This window comes from Podarcis tiliguerta, assembly GCF_965153285.1.
Source record: "Podarcis tiliguerta genome assembly, chromosome: 3".
Classification (NCBI taxonomy): Eukaryota; Metazoa; Chordata; class Lepidosauria; order Squamata; family Lacertidae; genus Podarcis; species Podarcis tiliguerta.
In genome coordinates, this window is record NC_139536.1 from 93,093,982 (window position 1) to 93,113,019 (window position 19,038).

General features: G+C 43.2%; 2 protein-coding genes across 14 annotated transcripts in view; one reads left to right on the plus strand and one right to left on the minus strand.

Moving 5' to 3' along the window:
* The window catches only part of TRAPPC12 (trafficking protein particle complex subunit 12), a 52,638-nt gene extending 44,080 nt beyond the window's left edge, over nucleotides 1–8,558 (minus strand). For 2 of the 8 annotated variants that reach the window (XM_083431607.1, XM_083431606.1), the window contains exons 1-4: nucleotides 8,389–8,558; nucleotides 7,625–7,694; nucleotides 4,447–5,659; nucleotides 2,007–2,123 (exon numbers count right to left, since the gene is read on the minus strand). In XM_083431607.1, coding sequence (XP_083287733.1) covers nucleotides 2,007–2,123; nucleotides 4,447–5,659; nucleotides 7,625–7,694; nucleotides 8,389–8,551 — 1,563 coding nt within the window. In that variant the 5' untranslated portion in view covers nucleotides 8,552–8,558. Of the gene's footprint in view, nucleotides 1–2,006; nucleotides 2,124–4,446; nucleotides 5,660–5,982; nucleotides 6,045–7,624; nucleotides 7,695–8,186 lie in introns of all 8 variants that reach the window. The other 6 variants (XM_083431611.1, XM_083431610.1, XM_083431609.1 and 3 more) reach the window with 6 other exon arrangements.
* A 40-nt stretch (nucleotides 8,559–8,598) lies between these two features.
* Nucleotides 8,599–19,038, plus strand: part of EIPR1 (EARP complex and GARP complex interacting protein 1) — a 72,886-nt gene continuing 62,446 nt past the window's right edge. For 5 of the 6 annotated variants that reach the window (XM_083431736.1, XM_083431733.1, XM_083431734.1 and 2 more), the window contains exons 1-3: nucleotides 8,599–8,740; nucleotides 12,500–12,583; nucleotides 18,890–19,022. In XM_083431736.1, the coding sequence (XP_083287862.1) occupies nucleotides 8,699–8,740; nucleotides 12,500–12,583; nucleotides 18,890–19,022 (259 nt within the window). In that variant the 5' untranslated portion in view covers nucleotides 8,599–8,698. The remainder of the gene's footprint in view (nucleotides 8,741–12,499; nucleotides 12,584–18,889; nucleotides 19,023–19,038) is intronic. The other variant, XM_083431738.1, reaches the window with a different exon arrangement.

Genomic DNA, 19,038 nt, shown 5'->3' on the forward strand with positions numbered 1-19,038 from the left:
TGGGAGGTTTGAAGTAAAACTTCTCCGGTATAAAACAGTAAATATGTACAAGAACTACAGCATATTATATTTGACAACATATGAAAATTCAACATTAAATCAGAAGAACAACTAACAGAATGTGTATGATTTTTTCCAAACGGAGTCTCAAAAGGGAGTCATTAACTCTACATGCGACACCATTAAAATGATTAAAATGTCCTCCTCCATTTGCTATGACATTCTTCTCGATTGTAAATTACTCTGGTAGAACACTCTGACATTACTTAGAGAAACTCACGTCAGTAACCCCTTCTTAGGCTAAAGTTTGTTTGAAGTTATTACGAGCAGAAAGCTCATTAATACGCCATTGAAATATTGCAATTAAAAAATTTAAGTCTATTTCTTACAGGCTTTCTATACTGAAAACTATCAGTTGCCTGCTGCTACTGTCCCACTTTAATTACAAAAATGCTGCAAGAGCCATTCATTTATGGAATAAATTAAAATGCAAAGTCTTGAAACGTTGGTGCCTAGATCTTTGAGATTTTGTGTGCCAAATTAAGGCTTTCAAAAATGTTTGCTGCTTTAAGGCAGCAATTTTGCACAGATGGGTTATTATTTATTTCAAATGCAACTGAATGATGTGCACACATTATATATAAGCTCAAAGTGCAAGACACGAACGATACAGCTTCTTGAGACAAAGGCAATGTCGTTTCAAAATCATTGGCAACCAGCAAGTGTTACGGGTACAAAAATAATAATAATAAAAAATCAGTCCTCTTTCCACCTCTGAGTTTAAGACAGAAAATTGAATTTCCGGGCAGCAGATGGTCCCAGGTTTAGTTCTTGGCATCTACAGTTTAAAAGAATACAGTAGCAGGTGATGTGAAAGACGACAGACAGAGACCCTAGAAAGCTGATGCCAGTTGAAGCAGACAATACTATGCTAGACAAGTAGTCTTCCAGTGCTCCTGCTAAACCCATCGCCCCACATACATTATTGGCATCACATGCTCCTCCCTATTGGTGCATGCTTGTGGAAAAGGAGAACTGAATGGTATAGGCTGATCTATAGGTGCTGAAACCTTTGGCTCTCAGGCAGCTCTTGAATGTAAATGCAGAAGCCATAAGGGTGCTGGAGAAGTGCAACTGTTTTGCCTTGCCCTCGGTTCATCTTCCAGCCACCCTCAGTCACAGGCTGGAACCCAGGAAGCCCCAGATTAAGATCATGTAGTGATTGATGGCAGTATAGTCTAACGACCATTAGGTTCTGTGTGCCGTGCATCAAACTGTGTGCCATGTATCAAACTGGAGAAAGGAGCAACAGCACCAATGCAGAAAAACAACCAAAGCTGTTGCAGTGGGACTAAACAGAAGTACAGTCGTACCTTGGAAGTTGAACAGAATCCGTTCCGGAAGTCCATTAGACTTCCAAAACGTTCGGAAACCAAAGCATGGCTGATTGGCTGCAGGAAGCTCCCCATCGAATACTTGGCTTCCAAAAAAAGTTCGAAAACCGGAACACTCACTTCTGGGTTTCGATCGTTCGGGAGCTGAAACATTCGGCAGCTAAGCTGTTCGAGAGCCAAGGTACGACTGTACAGTTATATAGCTTAGGTTTATGAACAACCTGGTGGTTTTTAGGTTATAGCTGTTGAGTTTTGGAATTCGGTCAGCTCTAGGCTATTCTGTTGGTATAGCTGAATATGAACCGGGACGGATCCAAAGTCCCTGTGAGCAAAATACTACTTTCAGGATGCTCCTGCTGGAGGAAGCAGGGGTGGAGATGCAGCAATTTTATCTACCTCTCTGTTTCCTTACAGCCCCCTGAAAAGTTCCAAGTGTTGAGGGTCCCTTCAGAAAAACACATGAGGCGATGCTGGTGGCTATAGGGGGAAGGTGAAAATTGCCTCCCTCCCTTCAGTAAGAACTTCCATTGGATTGATGAGTAAGTTTAGCTCTTAACCTATCTAGAGAAGAAGCAGAGTGTTCAATACGCATAAAGAAATATTGTTACTTACTATCAGTTGTTTTAAACCCACAAAAGACTGTTCCACAGAGGTGGCATTTAAAACTTGTCTTTTTGCTGCAGACTGCTCACCAAGGAAGCGAATCATTAAGTCTTTTACTGCATCACCCTAATTGGGGGGGAAAAGACAAAGTGTTGGGTTTTTTTAATTGAAAGTTCCTCTTAGCCATTAAAACACACACACAAGTGTCTTGTATTAATGCAGTGCTATGTGATTGAAATTTTTTCAGCATACAGCAAGGTGCTTTGTATATTTCTATTTATATGCCTTGAACTACCCTGCACAACAGTGGCCTTGAGCCTGAGACTATTGTACTGATTCCCGTGACATGAAAAATCAGTATGTTGTAGACGGCTATAATCTCCTATTGCATGGAAAGGAGAGTATTTGGCATCTCTTTACTCTCAAAAGAAGCTGTATGCCACATTGGCTTTAAGATGTGCACTGAAATCCCATTTATTTCTGTGGGGTTACTGCTGCTTGTTTGACAATAGGCTGATTTCACTGAAGGAAGCAGCTGCTACATGCCTGCTAGATGCTTGCCCTTTGTAGCTAGTAACAACAACAAGTGTTCAATGCATCTTTAGAAACAGTATGTGTTCTCCATCCCTTAAAGAAGACAATAGCAAGACCTGTGTTCGTGTCTGTGGCTAGACCCCGGTACCTCAACAGGTCACTAATGTGCCTTTCAAGGTAATTGAGTGGCTAGCGGCTGGACAGCTCCAGAAACTCCTGAATGAAGCTAACTATCTAGATACATTTCATCCTGGTTGGGGAACATAAACTATCTTGGTTGCCCTCACAGTATCCAGGTAAGATTGCCAGATAGGGCCAAAAGCTATACTGCTACTAAATTCTGCTGGTCGAATGGTGAGGCTCTTAACTATGTTCCGTGATTTATCATTATTTAGAGCTCCACTTTATTTTCCTTAATACAAAAACTATGCCAGGTTAAAGAGATGCCAAATTTTCTGTTAATGGACTGAACAGAGATCTTGCATGGTTGTTTCTTCCATCTACTAGATCACAAAGGTTTCCCCCCCCCCCCTCTGCTGAATGTATTCCATTGTACTATTCATCCATTCATCAAACTTCTTTCAGCAAAATCTAAATCTGGCAACCATCTTGAGACTGATCTCATCCCCCCTCCCTCACCATAAACTGGTGTGGCAGCACACCCCAGTAGACGTGGATACAAGCTTCAAACTATGTAAAGGACAGTTTCAACAAAACCCATTGAAATCTCTAGAAATATCAGAAGATAACTGTACATTTCTGCTAATAAAATAACTTACATTGTTAATAATAACTGACTGGATTCAGACCTATTTCATTTAAGCAAAGTAGTAGATTCATGTGCTTTCAGACTATGGGTTGTATCCAATGCTAGTTGTCTTGAGAGTAGATCCACTGAAATTAACAGACATGACTAACACAGGGCCCTTAATTTCAATGGGTCTACTCTCAGTAGGACTAGCACTAATCACAGAGCTCAAGGGCTCAGGACTTGGGCCCACTGTTACACCTGAAACTTATCCCCTTATGAGAAAGTATGAAGACATATATATATATAGCCTTATGGTATGCATACCCTTTCCCAACCCAAATGCTCACCTCCAGAATACTATGAAGGTTTAAGAGTTTAAGCTGGCCAGCTCCTTTGCTCTTCCCAACTGACACTTTCAACATCCCATAGCTCAGTGGTGCTTATTACTAAGACACACAAATCTGCCTGACTTTTGGTTCTTTTAGACCGTTCCCAAAACAAAAACCTCATAGATCCCAATTCTCCAGCCCCTCCACTATCAAACGTATGGAAGAATACACACCCCAAATTTTTACCTTCCACTCTGGCCAACAGAAGCCTCTTCACTGCCTCTTATTACGTTAAATCAGGGGTCGGCAACCTAAGGCCCATGGGCCACAAGCGGCCCACAGGGGTCGTTTAACTGGCCCATGAGCCGCCCCTGAACTGAACTCCCTGCTCAGTTAGTCCCCACGCGCTGAGCTAAACCGGTGCAGTGTGGCGCAGGGACTCGCTTTCGCGGCACCAGAAATTCTGCCTGCACATGTGCAGATGCCGAAAATCGCATCTGTGCAGACTCAGATGCTGGAAATCATGTGCGTGATCCAGCTCATAGAGGGATCTCCACTGGAGTGAACCAACCCAGGCAAGGTAAACCTTGCTGACCCCTGGGTTAAATTATGTTTATAACCATCTGCTTCCTCTCTCTCTCTCTCTCTCTCTCTGATCTTATCTGATTTCATTGTGCTATTTGTTATTATGCTGAGCAGACTGCTTATATTATATTGTGGCCTGGTGCATTTTTATGAAAAGGTGGGATATAAATGTCACAACTGAAAAACTTGACCTAGCTTATTATTAGCCACACAGTATTCCAAGAAGTAAGACACAATGGAACACGCTTACCTGAATGTTGTCAAACTTTAATCCAGGCATTGTGAGATTTTCCTTGTCTATGAAAACATTACTGTACTGCTGAGTTGCTACTGAGATCAACACATTCCTAGTTGCATCACTAGGAAGCCAAGCATCGTTCCTCCTGTCTACCTCACTCATATTCAGCACAGATGCAAAAGGATCGTCGCCACCTTGAAAAACAGCTTGGATCTGGGAAAATGGCTTTGGAGACTGTGAAATTTCTGGAGAAGATGCAGACCTCCCAGCTTCAGACCGTCCATTTTTAACAGAGTATTTGTGGCTGGCAGAGTCATGGAACTCCCCAGCTGTTACAAGAGAAGACATTTGTTCTGGTACAGAAGAGCTCGCATTAGGGTTACTGACAGAAATAAAAGAGGACGTGGTAAATGAATCGAAAAACTCAGAAGCTAGAGTATTAGTATTAATGGCTTCACCAAAAAACTTGCTTAGGCTGGGACTAGGTTGAACCACCTGCGGAAGAGTTTTTATGGGAGTCTCGCTTATACCGCCTAAGCTAGGCGACTTCACCATCTGAGGCTCAAAGCCATCATGCAGGAACTGCTGCTGACCATTCATGCGACTTCCCTGGCTGAAAATCGTACACACAGGGATAGGCTCAGGGTTGACGGGTGATTTGTCGGCAAGCGGGGAAGATATCTGCTCCTCAGATTTGCATTCATCAATACTGTTTGATGCAGAGTTAAGCAGCTCATCACTTTCCCCTTTCAATTCATTTTCTGCTGATTCCTGAACCAACTCTTCTTTCAAAGGAGGTTGATCGCCAATTCCACTATCAGAAATAACTTTAGGAGCGCCTTCAAGTTCAGTTTTACTCTCTTTGCTGATTGCCTTTTCCTCCAGCTCTTCTTCTGGTGCATGAATGTCTTTTGTGTCCATTTGTTTTACAATTTCTTGAAGACAACCAAGATCGCCAGCATCATCTTCACTATTATTTGGAGAATCTGATATAACAACACTCTCCATCATCTGCTCATTAAGTTTATCTATGAAGTTACTAGAATCTTCTGAGATGGTCTCATTTTCTTCAGACTCAAACTCATCTCCACCAAGATCAATTGTTTCTTCATGAAACATAAGTTCTTCGTGACCTGGCAGCTGGATAGCACAGCCACCTTCTGCAGCACTTGAACCTCTTATCTTGGCATCCTCAACATCACCTTCTTTGTTTTCCATAGTTGCTCTGGATAAAAAATTACAAGTGAATGTGACTGCTGGTGACCAATTCTGAAACTTAAGATGATTTATGCATAAAGTGGAAACCTGATGGAAACATCAGGTTCTACATATCCATTTGAATAATTAAGATGGCCAGTACTTCAAATGCAAAAAGCTCCAAATAAATGAAGTTAACTCTACAGCAGGGACAGCGAACTTCCAAGAGACAATTAAAAACTAGCAGTGATCTACCCCATTTTTTTGAGGTTCAGCTCAAAGTTCTTGAGCTTTTTTTAGGGGAGCTAAACAAGGAACAGGGCAAAGGGAAAAATGAAAACAACCGCTCACCAAGGGATCGCTTGTGAAGCAGTCAGCCTTGCAGCGGGAGCTCCGTCTTTTGTTCTAACAATCTAGAGGGTGGGGCCGGATGGAGAGGGGGCAGGGCCTATAGATGGAAAGAAACCCTGCTCTACTGTAGAGTTAAGAACAGAAATAGTATCAAGCAAATAATTTCATGCAAACAGTATCACAAAGAGAGATAATTCAGTAACATTTATATAGCATTTACAAATGTGCAGATCATTTCAGTGTAACAAAAATGATTTGGATGTTGTCCCCCACTCGCTTTTTCTATTAATGCAGTTTCTGTTTCTTCATCAACCTGTCCATCAGTATAGATGCTGAACAGAGGTTCAACTCATTCTTTAAGTGAGTAAAGGAGACAAGGAAAGAAAGCTGAAACATTAAATCATGGGTAGGCAAACTAAGGCCCGGGGGCTGGATCCGGCCCAATCGCCTTCTAAATCCGGCCTGCGGACGGTCCGGGAATCAGCATGTTTTTACTTGAGCCTAGCTGACCACTATGAGAAAAGAATGCTGGACTAAAAGGGCCACTGGCCTGATCCAGCAGGCTCTTCTTAGGCCCTTTTGTTCTTAACTGAATCTCCTCAATAGCGACTTAATCTTCCTCATTCCCACAGCTGCCTCATAACTCTTAGTGCATGGGTTTAGCCTCAAACATGGAGCTACTCCTGGCAGCTGAGTCTACTAAGGTTTGTACTATGAAGCGAGATCACCAGGGAGGAGTTATGTAGTAAGGCAGGGATGAATTTCTGCCCAGTCAACTTAGGTCTCTTATGATCACTTTGTTTCCTAGGGTAATATGAGCAAAAAAAGCTACTTTATATAAAGTCTGTTGGCCTACTTAGCCCTTGATGGTCCCTCTCCAGATGGCTTCAAAGAGATAACCAGTTGATTGTTATTTCTAAGGCCTGCTCTCCCCATCCTTCTTCCTAGAGTCCCATCTTTTCATTGGATGGGAGAGACAAAAGTGCCAATAGGGCAAAGTCAATGAACTCAAGGAGTTCCCTGGCTGAAGGGGCATGTAACTTGGCAGACCCCTCCATGGACATGGCTCACAGAGGGATTTGCCTGCAGAATAAATGGAAGAACGAGGGGCCATGAGACTTAGGAAGCAGCCTTTGTCCCCTAGCCCTAATATGATTTATCACAAGTCTCCATTGATAATCCCAGTTTTATAACTAAAAATAGTCCATTGATTGCCAGGTAGTAGGGTTATGACTATGCAGTTGCCAATTCGCACCATTTAACAGATGATGTAAAAATGGCATATAAGCAACGCTGAGTCTGTTCTTAGGTTTCAACAGACTAGCTAATGGGTGTAAGAGAGATAAAATATGAATGGGGTGTAAGAGAGAGCTGGCTAGTGGATCAAATCTGGGAAACTTAGGTCTTAGGGTATGTGAATGCTAGAATCTGTTTCTCTCACCCAGACCAAGACCTCTGTGTTCAAAAGCTGAAATTCCACTTTAAAAAAAACAAAAGTTCAAATAAGTAATTTTAACATTTTTTAAGATTCATGTGGTAATAATTTTCACATGGTGAGATCAGGTGACAATGCATTTGTCTAAGACAGACTAACAGGAAACAAGATTTCTCCCTATAAGACTTCATGGAAATACAGACATACCTTTTATCTCTGCTCTGGCAAGCCTCAGTATCCCAGGACAATTCACTTGAGATCAGCCTCAGTGTCCCATCTGTAAAACAGCAGCAGGAATTATTTTCCCACTTTACAAATTATGATTAGGAAACGAAGCGAAACGAGAATCTGTTCCCTTTGCTCCATTACAAAAATACCATACTGTACACGATTAACAAGCCTATCTACAGAGAAATATCACAACGCACGCTACTGTTTAGAATACCACGCAGGGAATACCAAAACCTCCCACAGGTTTACTAGTTGTTCTCACAAAACAAGTTTCTCTACACACCACTTCGGGCTGCATCTGGGTTTTCACATTTGCATCTGGGTTTCACATTTGAGTCCTACTCTGAAAACACACACAAACACAATCTCTGCCCGTATAGAAGACACCAGGGAGGATTCCAACTTCTCCCTGATGAGCTAGCTTTCTACATGCAGGGAGGTGTTCCCCCTTATCATGATTTAGCCTGGGCGTGTAATAAAACATCGCCCATCCCCCGTAAGACCATTCCCACTTCTCCTCCAAGGGGGGCACAGTCACCTCGGGCTTTTCAAGAGCCAACGCAAACAGGGATAATTGTGGGCGAAGCTGATTTTTTTCCGGGCTGCTCTTCAAAGAGGACGAGCGAGTAGCACCTCCCCGCGCCCAGAGGGGGGGGGCCCTTCCCGCTCCAAGCCTCCAGGGAGGATGGAAGGCCACGGAGAGGACACGCTTTCCCACCCTCCCTTGGCCTCCCCCTCACCTACTTCCACTGACAGCTGCAAAAGGCGACGCCTCCGGGACGCGGCGGCGAAGATGTGCGTGTGCGTGAGGGGCGGGGGAAGCGTAGGAGAGGAGCCAACCAATACGCGTGGTGCGCCTGCGCGGCGACGTCCCCCTGCTCGCCGGCGCCTCACACACGCCATTCCGGAAGTAAGGACGGAAGCCGACGCGGGACCTGCCCCGTTTTGTTGTGTGTTTCGCCTTTTCCTTCAACACGCGTTTGGATGGGAAGGAGAGGCTAGGCTCCCCATCGCGGCGGCGCCGAATCTTGAGGCCTCTGTTGGACAGCCATGGAGGACGATGCTCCGGTGATCTATGGGCTGGAGTTCCAGGTAAGAAGGAGCGGGAAGCACCTGCTGTTTGTTCCTCGCAGGGGCGGTAAATGAAGCACCGGCGCACGGGTTGTTTGAGGGAACGTGTGGACGGCGCGCATCCTTAAAGAAGCGTGCTCGAAGCTTTCGCAGGCTTGGCAAAACCAGTCCAACCAGCTGACTGCCCGCAATAAGAAAACGGAACCACGCCTTCCAAATAAATAAGCGCCATGGGTATTGAGGAGTAACTGTGAAGGGCATAGGAGCCAACTCCTACATCTCCGAGATCCTTTTCGCCTCCCCCACCCAATAAAATAGGGATGCGGGTGGCGCTGTGGGTTAATGTTTTAATGTTGTATTTTAATCTTGTTTTTAAGTTGTATTCATTCAACTTGTTTTTATTATTGCTTGTTAGCCACCCTGAACCCAGCCTTGGCTGGGGAGGGCGGGGTATAAAAAAAAATTATTATTATTATTATTAAACCATAGAGCCTAGGACTTGCCGATCAGAAGGTCAACGGTTCGAATCCCCGCAACAGGGTGAGCTCCCGTTGCTCGGTCCCTGCTCCTGCCCACCTAGCAGTTCGAAAGCACGTCCAAGTGCAAGTAGATAAATAGGTACCACTCCGGTGGGAAGGTAAACAGTGTTTCCGTGCGCTGCTCTGGTTCGCCAGAAGTGGCTTAGTCATGCTGGCCACATGACCCGGAAGCTGTACGCCGGCTCCCTCGGCCAGTAAAGCGAGATGAGCGCCGCAACCCCAGAGTCGGTCACGACTGGACCTAATGGTCAGGGGTCCCTTTACCTTTACCCAATAAAATACCTGAGGAGGCCACTCCCCCCAAGGTTGATGGTCATTGCCATTCAAATGGTGTCCATGCACGGCAATTTGTGATAAATCATGTGGGGCAGGGCTTACCTTCCCTCCCCACAATATCTTGTTTCAAGTTGGCACCCCTGGTGAAGGGGGGGTTGGTGTGCACCAACCTTGCACAGCTTTCCCCAACCTGGGACCCTTTCATGAATTCTGGACTGCAGTTTTCTTGATCTCTGGCCATTGGCTGTGCTGACTGGGGATGGTGGGAATTACAGGCCAGAACATCCGGAGGGTGCCAGGTTGTGGGTGGGAAGCTGAGATTCTGCCTGTTTCTGGTTGATTCTGCTTGAATTTCTCAGCTCGAGAGCGAATTCAGTTCTACAACTTTTGCCTTTCAACTTGGTGAAGCTAATTTGGAGTGTGCTGTCAACGTTGTACGGGAGAGGCGGTGATGGTGTCAGTGTTCTTTTTCTCATTTGGTGCTTTTCAGAATGTATGGTATACAAATATGGTATACAAATAGATCACACTCAGGAAAATAGGGTGTTTTCAAGAAGATATATTCCATTTCTTGAATGTTCACATTTGATTCAATGGGTGCCATACTGTTATAAAATGATTGATTTGAAATTGTTTTGTACTGGCTTAGGGAACTGGATCCGGCCAGCATGCTGGTTCTTGGGTTCCCCCCCAATCCTGATGAACCACTTTGACAGGTGGGCAGGCCTTTGCCCACCTGTCAATTACTTGATGTCACTGTGCTATTAGTATTAACTTTGTAGGATGACAAGCCACACCGCAAAATAAAATCCAACACATGTTAGCTGTTAGGTGGTGACTTCAGGCCTGCTTTCTGCAGGGATTGGCTCCACAATTTGAGTTTTCTGCACTTGATCCAGCAGCAGGCTTGCTCTCATCCCCAGCAGCTGATTCAGGATAGCAAACTTCCCTTCCAGCACACCATATGTAGAGAACTTTCAATCTCCTGATTGTGCATTGGAAACTTTTAGTTTACTTGTCCCAGAACTCATGTCAGGTGATGCTGGGTGTGGGCAAATGGAAGTGGCTTTGAAAAAACAGCTGTGTGGACCAAATTGAGAACTGTGCTAGACCTAATTAGGGTTGTGGGCTTGAGGTTCCCCACTCCTGGTTTAATGCGCTTCCTTTAAACCATGGGCGCAGCACCTACGCATGGAAGAACCAGATAAAGCTCATTGAGGTCCTGTTCTTTGCTCTCCCCCATTGGTGGTCGTGTACATGCAGAGCATGATAGGACATTGAGACAATGGAGGGGAGGTCTGTGTTGACCTGAATTCTCCTCCTCTCCATATCACGCAAGTTACTGTAGGTTAGATTACTGTAATGTATTCTGCATGGGACTGCTTTTGAAGACTATTTGGAAACCACAGTTAGCTTAGACTTCAGTTGCAAGGTATCTGATGGGATTTGTACATGGCACTAACCTTGGTTTAGCATTATAAGGGCAAGCATGTACAAACCTTGAGCCTCTTCCTTCTCCTTTGATATGGCAGGAAGGAAGAGATGAGAAAAATGAAATATGAGCCCTACTAGATCAAGTCAGTAGCCAATCTACTCCAGCCTCCTGTTCTTATAGCAGTCAATCAGATGTGCTTGGGAAGTCCAAAAGCAGGACTTGAACACAAGAACGCTCTACCATTCTGTTGCTTTTAACAACTGGAACTTCCTGTTTCTCCTTTTGGTTAACCATAGTTAAGGATTCAGTTAATTTAGTCTTGGCTTGTTTTGGTAGACCTTAGTTAAAACTAACCACAGTTTGCCAGCGTGCAGACTTTCCTGCATTTAGTCAAATAGGGAAGAGTAAGCTACCAAACTCCACCTAGTAGCCATGTTGGGTTGGGAGATTGCAGTGCCCGGGGCGTTTTCTTATAATGGCATAGTATAGCAGTGCATGTGAATGAGACCACTGGGGCTGTGTGCCAGAGTCACATCATAAATGTGCCATCTCTATTTTATGCATGCATGCAGTGCTATCAGTAAAACTCTGTTTCAAACTTGAACTATTGTAAATATTTAACAGGTGGTCCAGTCTGTTTAGCTGCCAAATTTAAGTTATTCAGTAGGTGCCTATTTTTTAATTAACTATTTTAAGCACGAAACAAATCTTGACGTGAAAATGTACAGGTGAGGTGTCTTGAATTTTTTTTTTAAAAAATGCTTGCAGTTCTACGGTAAGTGGGTTGTATTCAACTAAGTTTTATTCATAGTAGGCCCATTGAAATACATAAACTTCAGTTAGTCCTGACCATTTAAATTTAAAAGTTAGTGGAATAAAACTGTATGGGATCTGGAAATCTTGGGTTTGATTAATCATGCTTAGTTCCCATTGTAATCAGTAGAATTTGTTAGTCATAACTAACTGTTTATGTTTATTTCAGTGGAACCTTGGTTTAAGTAACTTAGTTTGGACCCAATCCATTATGTTTTGCTGTAAAACCTACGAAAATATTAAATTACACAGATGCAACACATTGTGCAGCATGTGAGGGTTGTTTCTTGTGCAGGAAATAAGTTTAAAATATAAAGTAAAAGATTATATTTTCAGTTACTTGGTCTACAGCTTTCCCCAGTTGCTGTTTCTACAAAAAACTTCTACCTTGAACATTTGTGCAGTTGCTCTTGCATTCTGTGCATCTTTTTCATGGATGAGATGGTTCTCTAAAATTAATTTTGGAAATGTGTCTAACACTAGAAGCATGGCAATTTTACTCATGAGCCTATCACACTTCTATACCAAGCATGCTTTTGGGAAGTTTGGAGAAAATAAATCTATGTAACAAAAAACTTGCATTTTTTTTTTAAAAAAAGTCAAAATACAGATGGACTAAATGTCAAAAACACCGTTCTTGGTAACTGATGTCCTGCATGTTCCAAGATACTAAAATGTGTTTGATATTATTGTATTTTTATCCTCCCCCCCCCCCAGGCACGAGCTTTAACACCCCAGACCGCAGAAACAGATGCAATACGGTTTCTGGTTGGAACTCAGTCTCTTAAATATGATAATCAGGTAAACTTGTATGAAAGATGTATTAAAATAGAATCGGAAATGTTTTAAAAGTCTTCAGTGGGATAATGATTTTTGCTTGCCAAATTGAAGTTTTAAATGTAGTGCTGTTTTAAAAAATATTGGATGTGATCTTGAACGGTATTTGGTTGTAAAGTTCTGTGTTAAGAATTGAGCTGGGGATGGTGAGGAAAACCCTAATCATTCTAATGTTAAATAATGGTTAAAGGAAGGTTTTTGAGGCTACAGAATGCTTATATAGTTAGTTGGACTCTGTAATCTGCACCTAGGAACAAGCCCCACTGAACTCAATGTGGCTTTTTTCTGAGTAGACCTGTGCTGTAAAAAGCATTCTGATGGGACTTAATTTCTCTGCAGTGAGAAATGACGAATGGAAGAACGTGGTTCATTGATGAACCTGCACAACAGTTCAAAACTTTATGCTTGGTTTCTGAGTCTCAGCCAAGCCTGTTCAGAATCAATGATGAAATAAAACAAGCAAGTTGCTGGAACTGTTTGTTTGCCACCTTTCTAATATGATAAACATGTCTAAAAAGGAAAAACAAAAACTTAGTGAAGCTATATAGTTATTTGAACAGTTTACCTTGGGGCACATCTGTTGGTACAAGGCTGGAAAATATGTTTTGGGAGGCAACAGAAACACTCCCTTCCTCTTCTCCCACTGCATGCCCCCTGAAATCTGTTGAGGGAGGGTCCCTCAACCCTTTGAATCAGATTTGGGGAGGGCACAGGGTGCCAAGCATGGAGAAGGAAGGTAATTCCTGTTGCCCTAATGCAAATATTTAGTTCCACACTGCCCAATATGCTTCTTTTTTGTGATGGTGGGGAAATCAGACCTGCTCACTAAGATATATTGGTATATCTTCTCTCTTATAATTAGTAAATGTTGTTGGAGACACAGGACTCTGGTTTTTCCCCATGACAGCTTCTCCCAGAATACCCCATAACAGGTTGTAGATGCCATTATGTGAAGTAATTTCATCGTGTAATTTCACCTGCTCCATTCCATGACAGGGGAGTGACTTGATGGCGTGTTGTGGGACGAGTGCTATTATACATAGTGGGAAGAACTTGAGATGGGGATGCCATTTTTGGTAGGATCACATCTTGGATTATATGTACCGTATTTTTCGCTCCATAAGATGCACCTAGTTTTGAAAGGGGGAAAGCCCTGTTTTTTTGAGGATCAGCTCAAAGTTGTTGAGCTTACTTTGCAAAGGGAAAAAATCCTGTTTTTGTGGGGTTCAGCTCACAGTTCTGCAGCTTCTTTAGGAAAGGAAAGGGAGCTGTTTCTACAGTTTCCAGACAGATAATCTAATCAGCCAGTCACATGTCGCTGGGGAAATAAACAGCCTCCGTCTGCAGAACATTCAACAATGGAGGCCTGGGCAAGGGGGCGGGGCCAGAAAGGGAGCCAGCGATCGACCACATTTTTGCTCCATAAGACGCACAGACATTTCCCCTTACTTTTTAGGAGGAAAAAAAGTGTGTCTTATGGAGCGAAAAATACGGTAGTTCCTTCCCTGCAGCTGATGCCTAAATGTACAGTTTCCTGTAGCAGCAGATACAAGTGTTTTGAAAATACTCCAAGCCATTAAAACTTGCAGGAGGAAAATATTGATAGCACTCAAGCAGCCTGATTGTATCTGGGTAATAATTCTACTATTGACTCCAAACGCTGTTTGAGCCTGCTTCTCCTTGCTCCCCCCTGCCCCTGTCCTTTCCATTTTATGTCTTACCAGCATTGATAATTGAGGTGCAGGGCACTTTCTCTGAGTGCTAATGAGTTGATAGGGTTAATGGCCTTTAGCAGCGCTTGAAGCCATCAACTCCTCAGTCAGTCATTAATCCCTAAGAAGTGTCAGGAGCCTCTGTTGTTACTGCTTAATTTAGCAGCGCTGGTCTCTACCTAGGTCAGGTAATGGCCATTCTTCCAACACTTTCCAGCAGATGGTAGCTTGACATCCAAGTTGCACTAACTAGGCTTCCACTCCTGGGCAGAGGCGTATTGTGAATGGAACCCCTGAAAGGAATTGCATTGTCATGAAGCATTGGGGGGCGGGTGTGATTTTTCAATTGCATTCAGTTCATTTACATTAAGCCAACACAAGCAAGTATGGAGCCTGATAACAGGATTTGGGTGTGAAAATGCAGAGACAGGGCAGGCAAAGTGATCCCTACTGCATCTTCTACTTTAAGGTTGTTCACTGAGTACATGTAAGAAAAAAGCACTTAGAAGGGTATTTTTTAAAATTTTTTTGAAGAATAACAATTGAAAATATAATCATGTTTCTATCCTTGGGATACAAGATTGGTTTACTTTTTGTCTTAATGGGTTTTGTTATGTAAAACTATCTTCCACAGAGGAACATTTACAATACACCAGGAGGCTCTTATTTGCCTGAATAAGCTGCATTTCTCAAACTTTTGAAACTGAGCTACCTCTTTTTCTACTTTACCTGTTAGCCTTCTCCAAAACACCTGTGCTTTAACTAAATTCAAACCAATATATTGTCAGAACAGGATGTCAAAAGCAGGTAGAATTAAGAGAAGGACAGCTATAGCGGTGGGGAACCTTTAAAGGCCTGAGGGGCACGTTCTCTTCTGGGCAACCGTCTGGAGGCCAAATACCATGGTTGGCCGGGTCAGAGGCAAAAGTGAGCGGAGCTGGTTTTTACACACACTTGCACACACTCTCCTCCATCCAGGTCAAGTAAGAGATGTTAGGGTTCAAGGGCACGTTCCAGCCAGGCAAAAATACTTTGGCTACAAAGTAGGGTCAGTGAGGGCTATGAATGGGAAGTGTTCCAGAGGCCATCTAGAGAGGCTCAGCACCTGAGTTTCTTTGCTCCTGTTCTAAACCACAAAGAGACAGCAGGTTTCCTTCAAAACCAGTGTGGAATTGTGGGACTTGGAGGTCAATCCCTCCATATCTGCAGCCCTGTTCAGGGAAGTTTTTAATGTGCGATATTTTAGTGTATTTTTGGTTTCTATGGAAGCCGCCCAGAGTGGTTGGGGAAACCCAGCCAGATGGGCAGGGTACAAATAATAAATAATAATAATAATAATAATAATAATAATAATAATAATAATAATAATTATTATTATTATATCTGATGGGGAGCACTTGAGACATTAGCCCCATCCGGATCTCCAGACAACCACAACTCTTCGCTGAATCTCATCTTTCTCTCTTTTCTTTTTTCTGGGTAGCTTGCTGGAGGAGGAGCATCAGTCTCTCTTGTCTGAATGCAGGAGTTTGTTTAAAGCAGGCTTAGATGGTTTGGTGCCCTCCATATGTTGTTGAACTCCCAACTCCCAGAAATGACTAGCAATGTTTCCTACCCCTGTAGCAAAATAAAAGACCAAATGATTGATTGAACGATAAAATAATTGTTGAACTTTGGTCCACGCTTCCAAAACTGTGACAATTGTGAGTGCTTGGAGAAAACATATCCTAGGGTATAGGATGTTTGGCTGCCCTTCTTCCCACAGAATGTTTCTGATATGCCCGAGAGAGCTGTGTTGCAACATCTTGTCTGGTTTTGCCTTTTAATGCTTTCCACGTCTCCAAGCCAAAAGAGTTAGGAAAATAATAATATTAATAATGATAAAATCCTATGGAACCGGTGACATGCTATATTTAATAACACTTGTCCTCGGGGCCTGATGTGGTTCTGAATGATGATCACACCGGTGAGACGGAAGCTGCTATTCCTGACTTTGAGGGACCTGAGATAGGGCAGAAGGCACTTCTGGTTTATGTGCTGCATGACCCTCTTTATATGGTTAGTAGGGGCATATAATACATGTTGGTAGAGCAAATTGAATTTTGATTTGTAGCTCACCTTTAGGGAATCAATTTCACTGCCAAGGAGACTACTTCATAATTTCAACATGAGGCTTCCTGTTTTTAGAGGAGGCTGCGAGAGCATATAGATGAAGCAGCCAGCCAGCCAGCCTGGTGCAATCTGCTCTGCTCTATTTTCAGCAAAGATTTTGTTAAAATTGTGCTCTGTTCAGGCTAAACACTAAAAGGGCTTTTTTGTATTGTAGGCATGCAGCTTAGGCAGACATTGTGCAACAAGCTAGATAGAACATCTGTCTCTGGATGCTCTTCTGGCTTCCAGCTTGCTTTAGTCTCAGAATGGCTTTCTTATTATGTTAGCAAATGGGAGAGGGAAATGAGTTAAAGGGGTTTATCTCAGGACAATTGATTGCAGAAACGAATCCCTTGTGGTCTCTCCAGAGAAGCAAGCAATTGTTAAAGCGTTTCAAAGCTTTCTCTGTGTTGACAGGGTATTGGCCTGAAAAATATTCCACCACCACCCTTTTCTGTTTTGCTCATGGCTTGTACTTGCATAGCATTTCCAATTAAGGCAGATGTGGCCCTCCAGATTCTGTAGGGACCATAACTCCCAATATCCCGGACCTCAGGCTATTATGGCTACTGATGATGGGGGTTGCAACCAGCGGCATCCTCAGGCTAGCCATGCTCAATATACATAGGAACAAAGGATGCTGCCATGCTGAGTTGAACCATTAGTCCATCTAGTTCAATATTGTCTGCATACTGACTAGCTGCTGCTTTTTAGGGTTTCCGACTAGGATTTCTCAGAGTGCTACCTGGGGATGATGGGGATTGAACTCGGGACATTCTGCAAATGCTCTGCTACGGAGCTATGACTCTTCTCCTTATTTAAGATACAGGTGGCAATATTTCGTGTGGGGGTTCTGTTCCTGGCCCCCATATGTCTTGGCCAAGCACGTATAAGCTCCCCCTTCCCCTTGTTCTGCCCTCTTCCAGGTCCAAAAGGACCAATGCATCAGCGATCACACATCAATTGGATGTGCCTAAAATGGTCACCGCCTGTACACAACAACAGAGCAAGCTACTTTCCCCACAGTCTGATGGGTTAAAACCCTGATCCCTGCTAAAGTGAAGAACTCAGACATCCTAAGTACATGTGAACGATTAGATAACTTTGTAAGATGTTGGGAGAAAGTTCTTTCACATGCACTAGTGCGTCAGCACTGTTAGGTCAGCTTTCCTACAACATTTCTTGAGAAGTACCCAGCAGACAGAAGGAGTGACTTTTTTGGGGGGGGGCGGCGGTTTGCATGCAACAGCTCTCAGGTTTCGTAAGTACGGTCTTCCAGTTAAGACTGGGATAGGGGGCCCTGTGACCCTTCAGATATTGTTGGAATACGACTTCCATTATCCCTGACCTTGTTGGCTGGGGTTGATAGGAGCAAGAATCCAGCAACATTTGGAAGGCTACAGGTTAAGGGGTCTCAAGTTGGAAAGGTTGGGTAAGGTGTTTGAGCACTGCCATCAGTTATACAAAACAATACTGGCATGTTAGTGTAACTTAGTTCGGTAGCCTACCTTTGGGGGCCAATGGGTGTCTTCTGAATTTTGAGTAGGTGCCATGTGCACCAGCTACAAAAGTTGCTGTGAGTGTGTGGCAGTACCCAAGATGGCTGCTACATCTAAAAATGCCAGAAGAGAGGCAGGACCTTAAAATGGTGCAGGGATGCTCTCCTATCACATCCCCTCCCCAAATCAAGGCACCTACAATAAAACACTGACAGAAGCTCATAGCACCTCTCCTCTGTTCCAAAGAGAAAGGAGGTTGGCATGTGTTGGGTGGGCATGTGTTGAAGGGTGCATTTTCAGCTTAGGAGAAGCTGAGCCAGCGCAAACAGGATCTGAGCAGAAAGGTATTGGCTAGAATACTAGTGCCCACAGGCACTGCATTGGCAAACCCTGACTTATCTTCCCAGTACTAACGTTCATTAGTAAAAGGCTACGTGAGGACTTTGTAGTGATGCTATATGACTCCTCCCCTCTTGTCTAGCATGGAAAGCTATTAGTTGCATTTGTTCAAATTCTGCTATAAGATCTAAATATATCAGATACCGCCCATTGCCATCTTATGGACTCTTCTATATGGAGTCTTATCATAGTCTATGTTACTTGAATAAGAGTTCGCATGTTTTAATGAGTGGGGATTTAGTGACTAAATCAAGCTGCATTTTGTATGTCCTTATAGAGACTCTAATTACTGGTCTCCTTTATTACCTGTTGCAGCTGTAGACATAACATGGAAGATCAGGGGTTTCTCGATCAGCAATTTCACCGATAGTTGTTTTCAGTGACTCCTGTGCACCCATTTTTCTGAAATGAAACTGATAGTATGTTTCACACAGTTGTAATGTATGCTTCAGACCCCTCTGAAAAAAAATATGCATGAAGTCCTAACGGTTCTTGTCTTGCATTTGTAGATTCACATCATAGATTTTGATGATGAAAATAACATTATAAACAAAAATGTTCTTCTGCATCAAGTTGGTGAAATTTGGCACATAAGTTCCAGTCCAGCTGACAAAGGTGTGCTTGCAACCTGCTATAGTAAAAGTAAGTGCAATTTGAA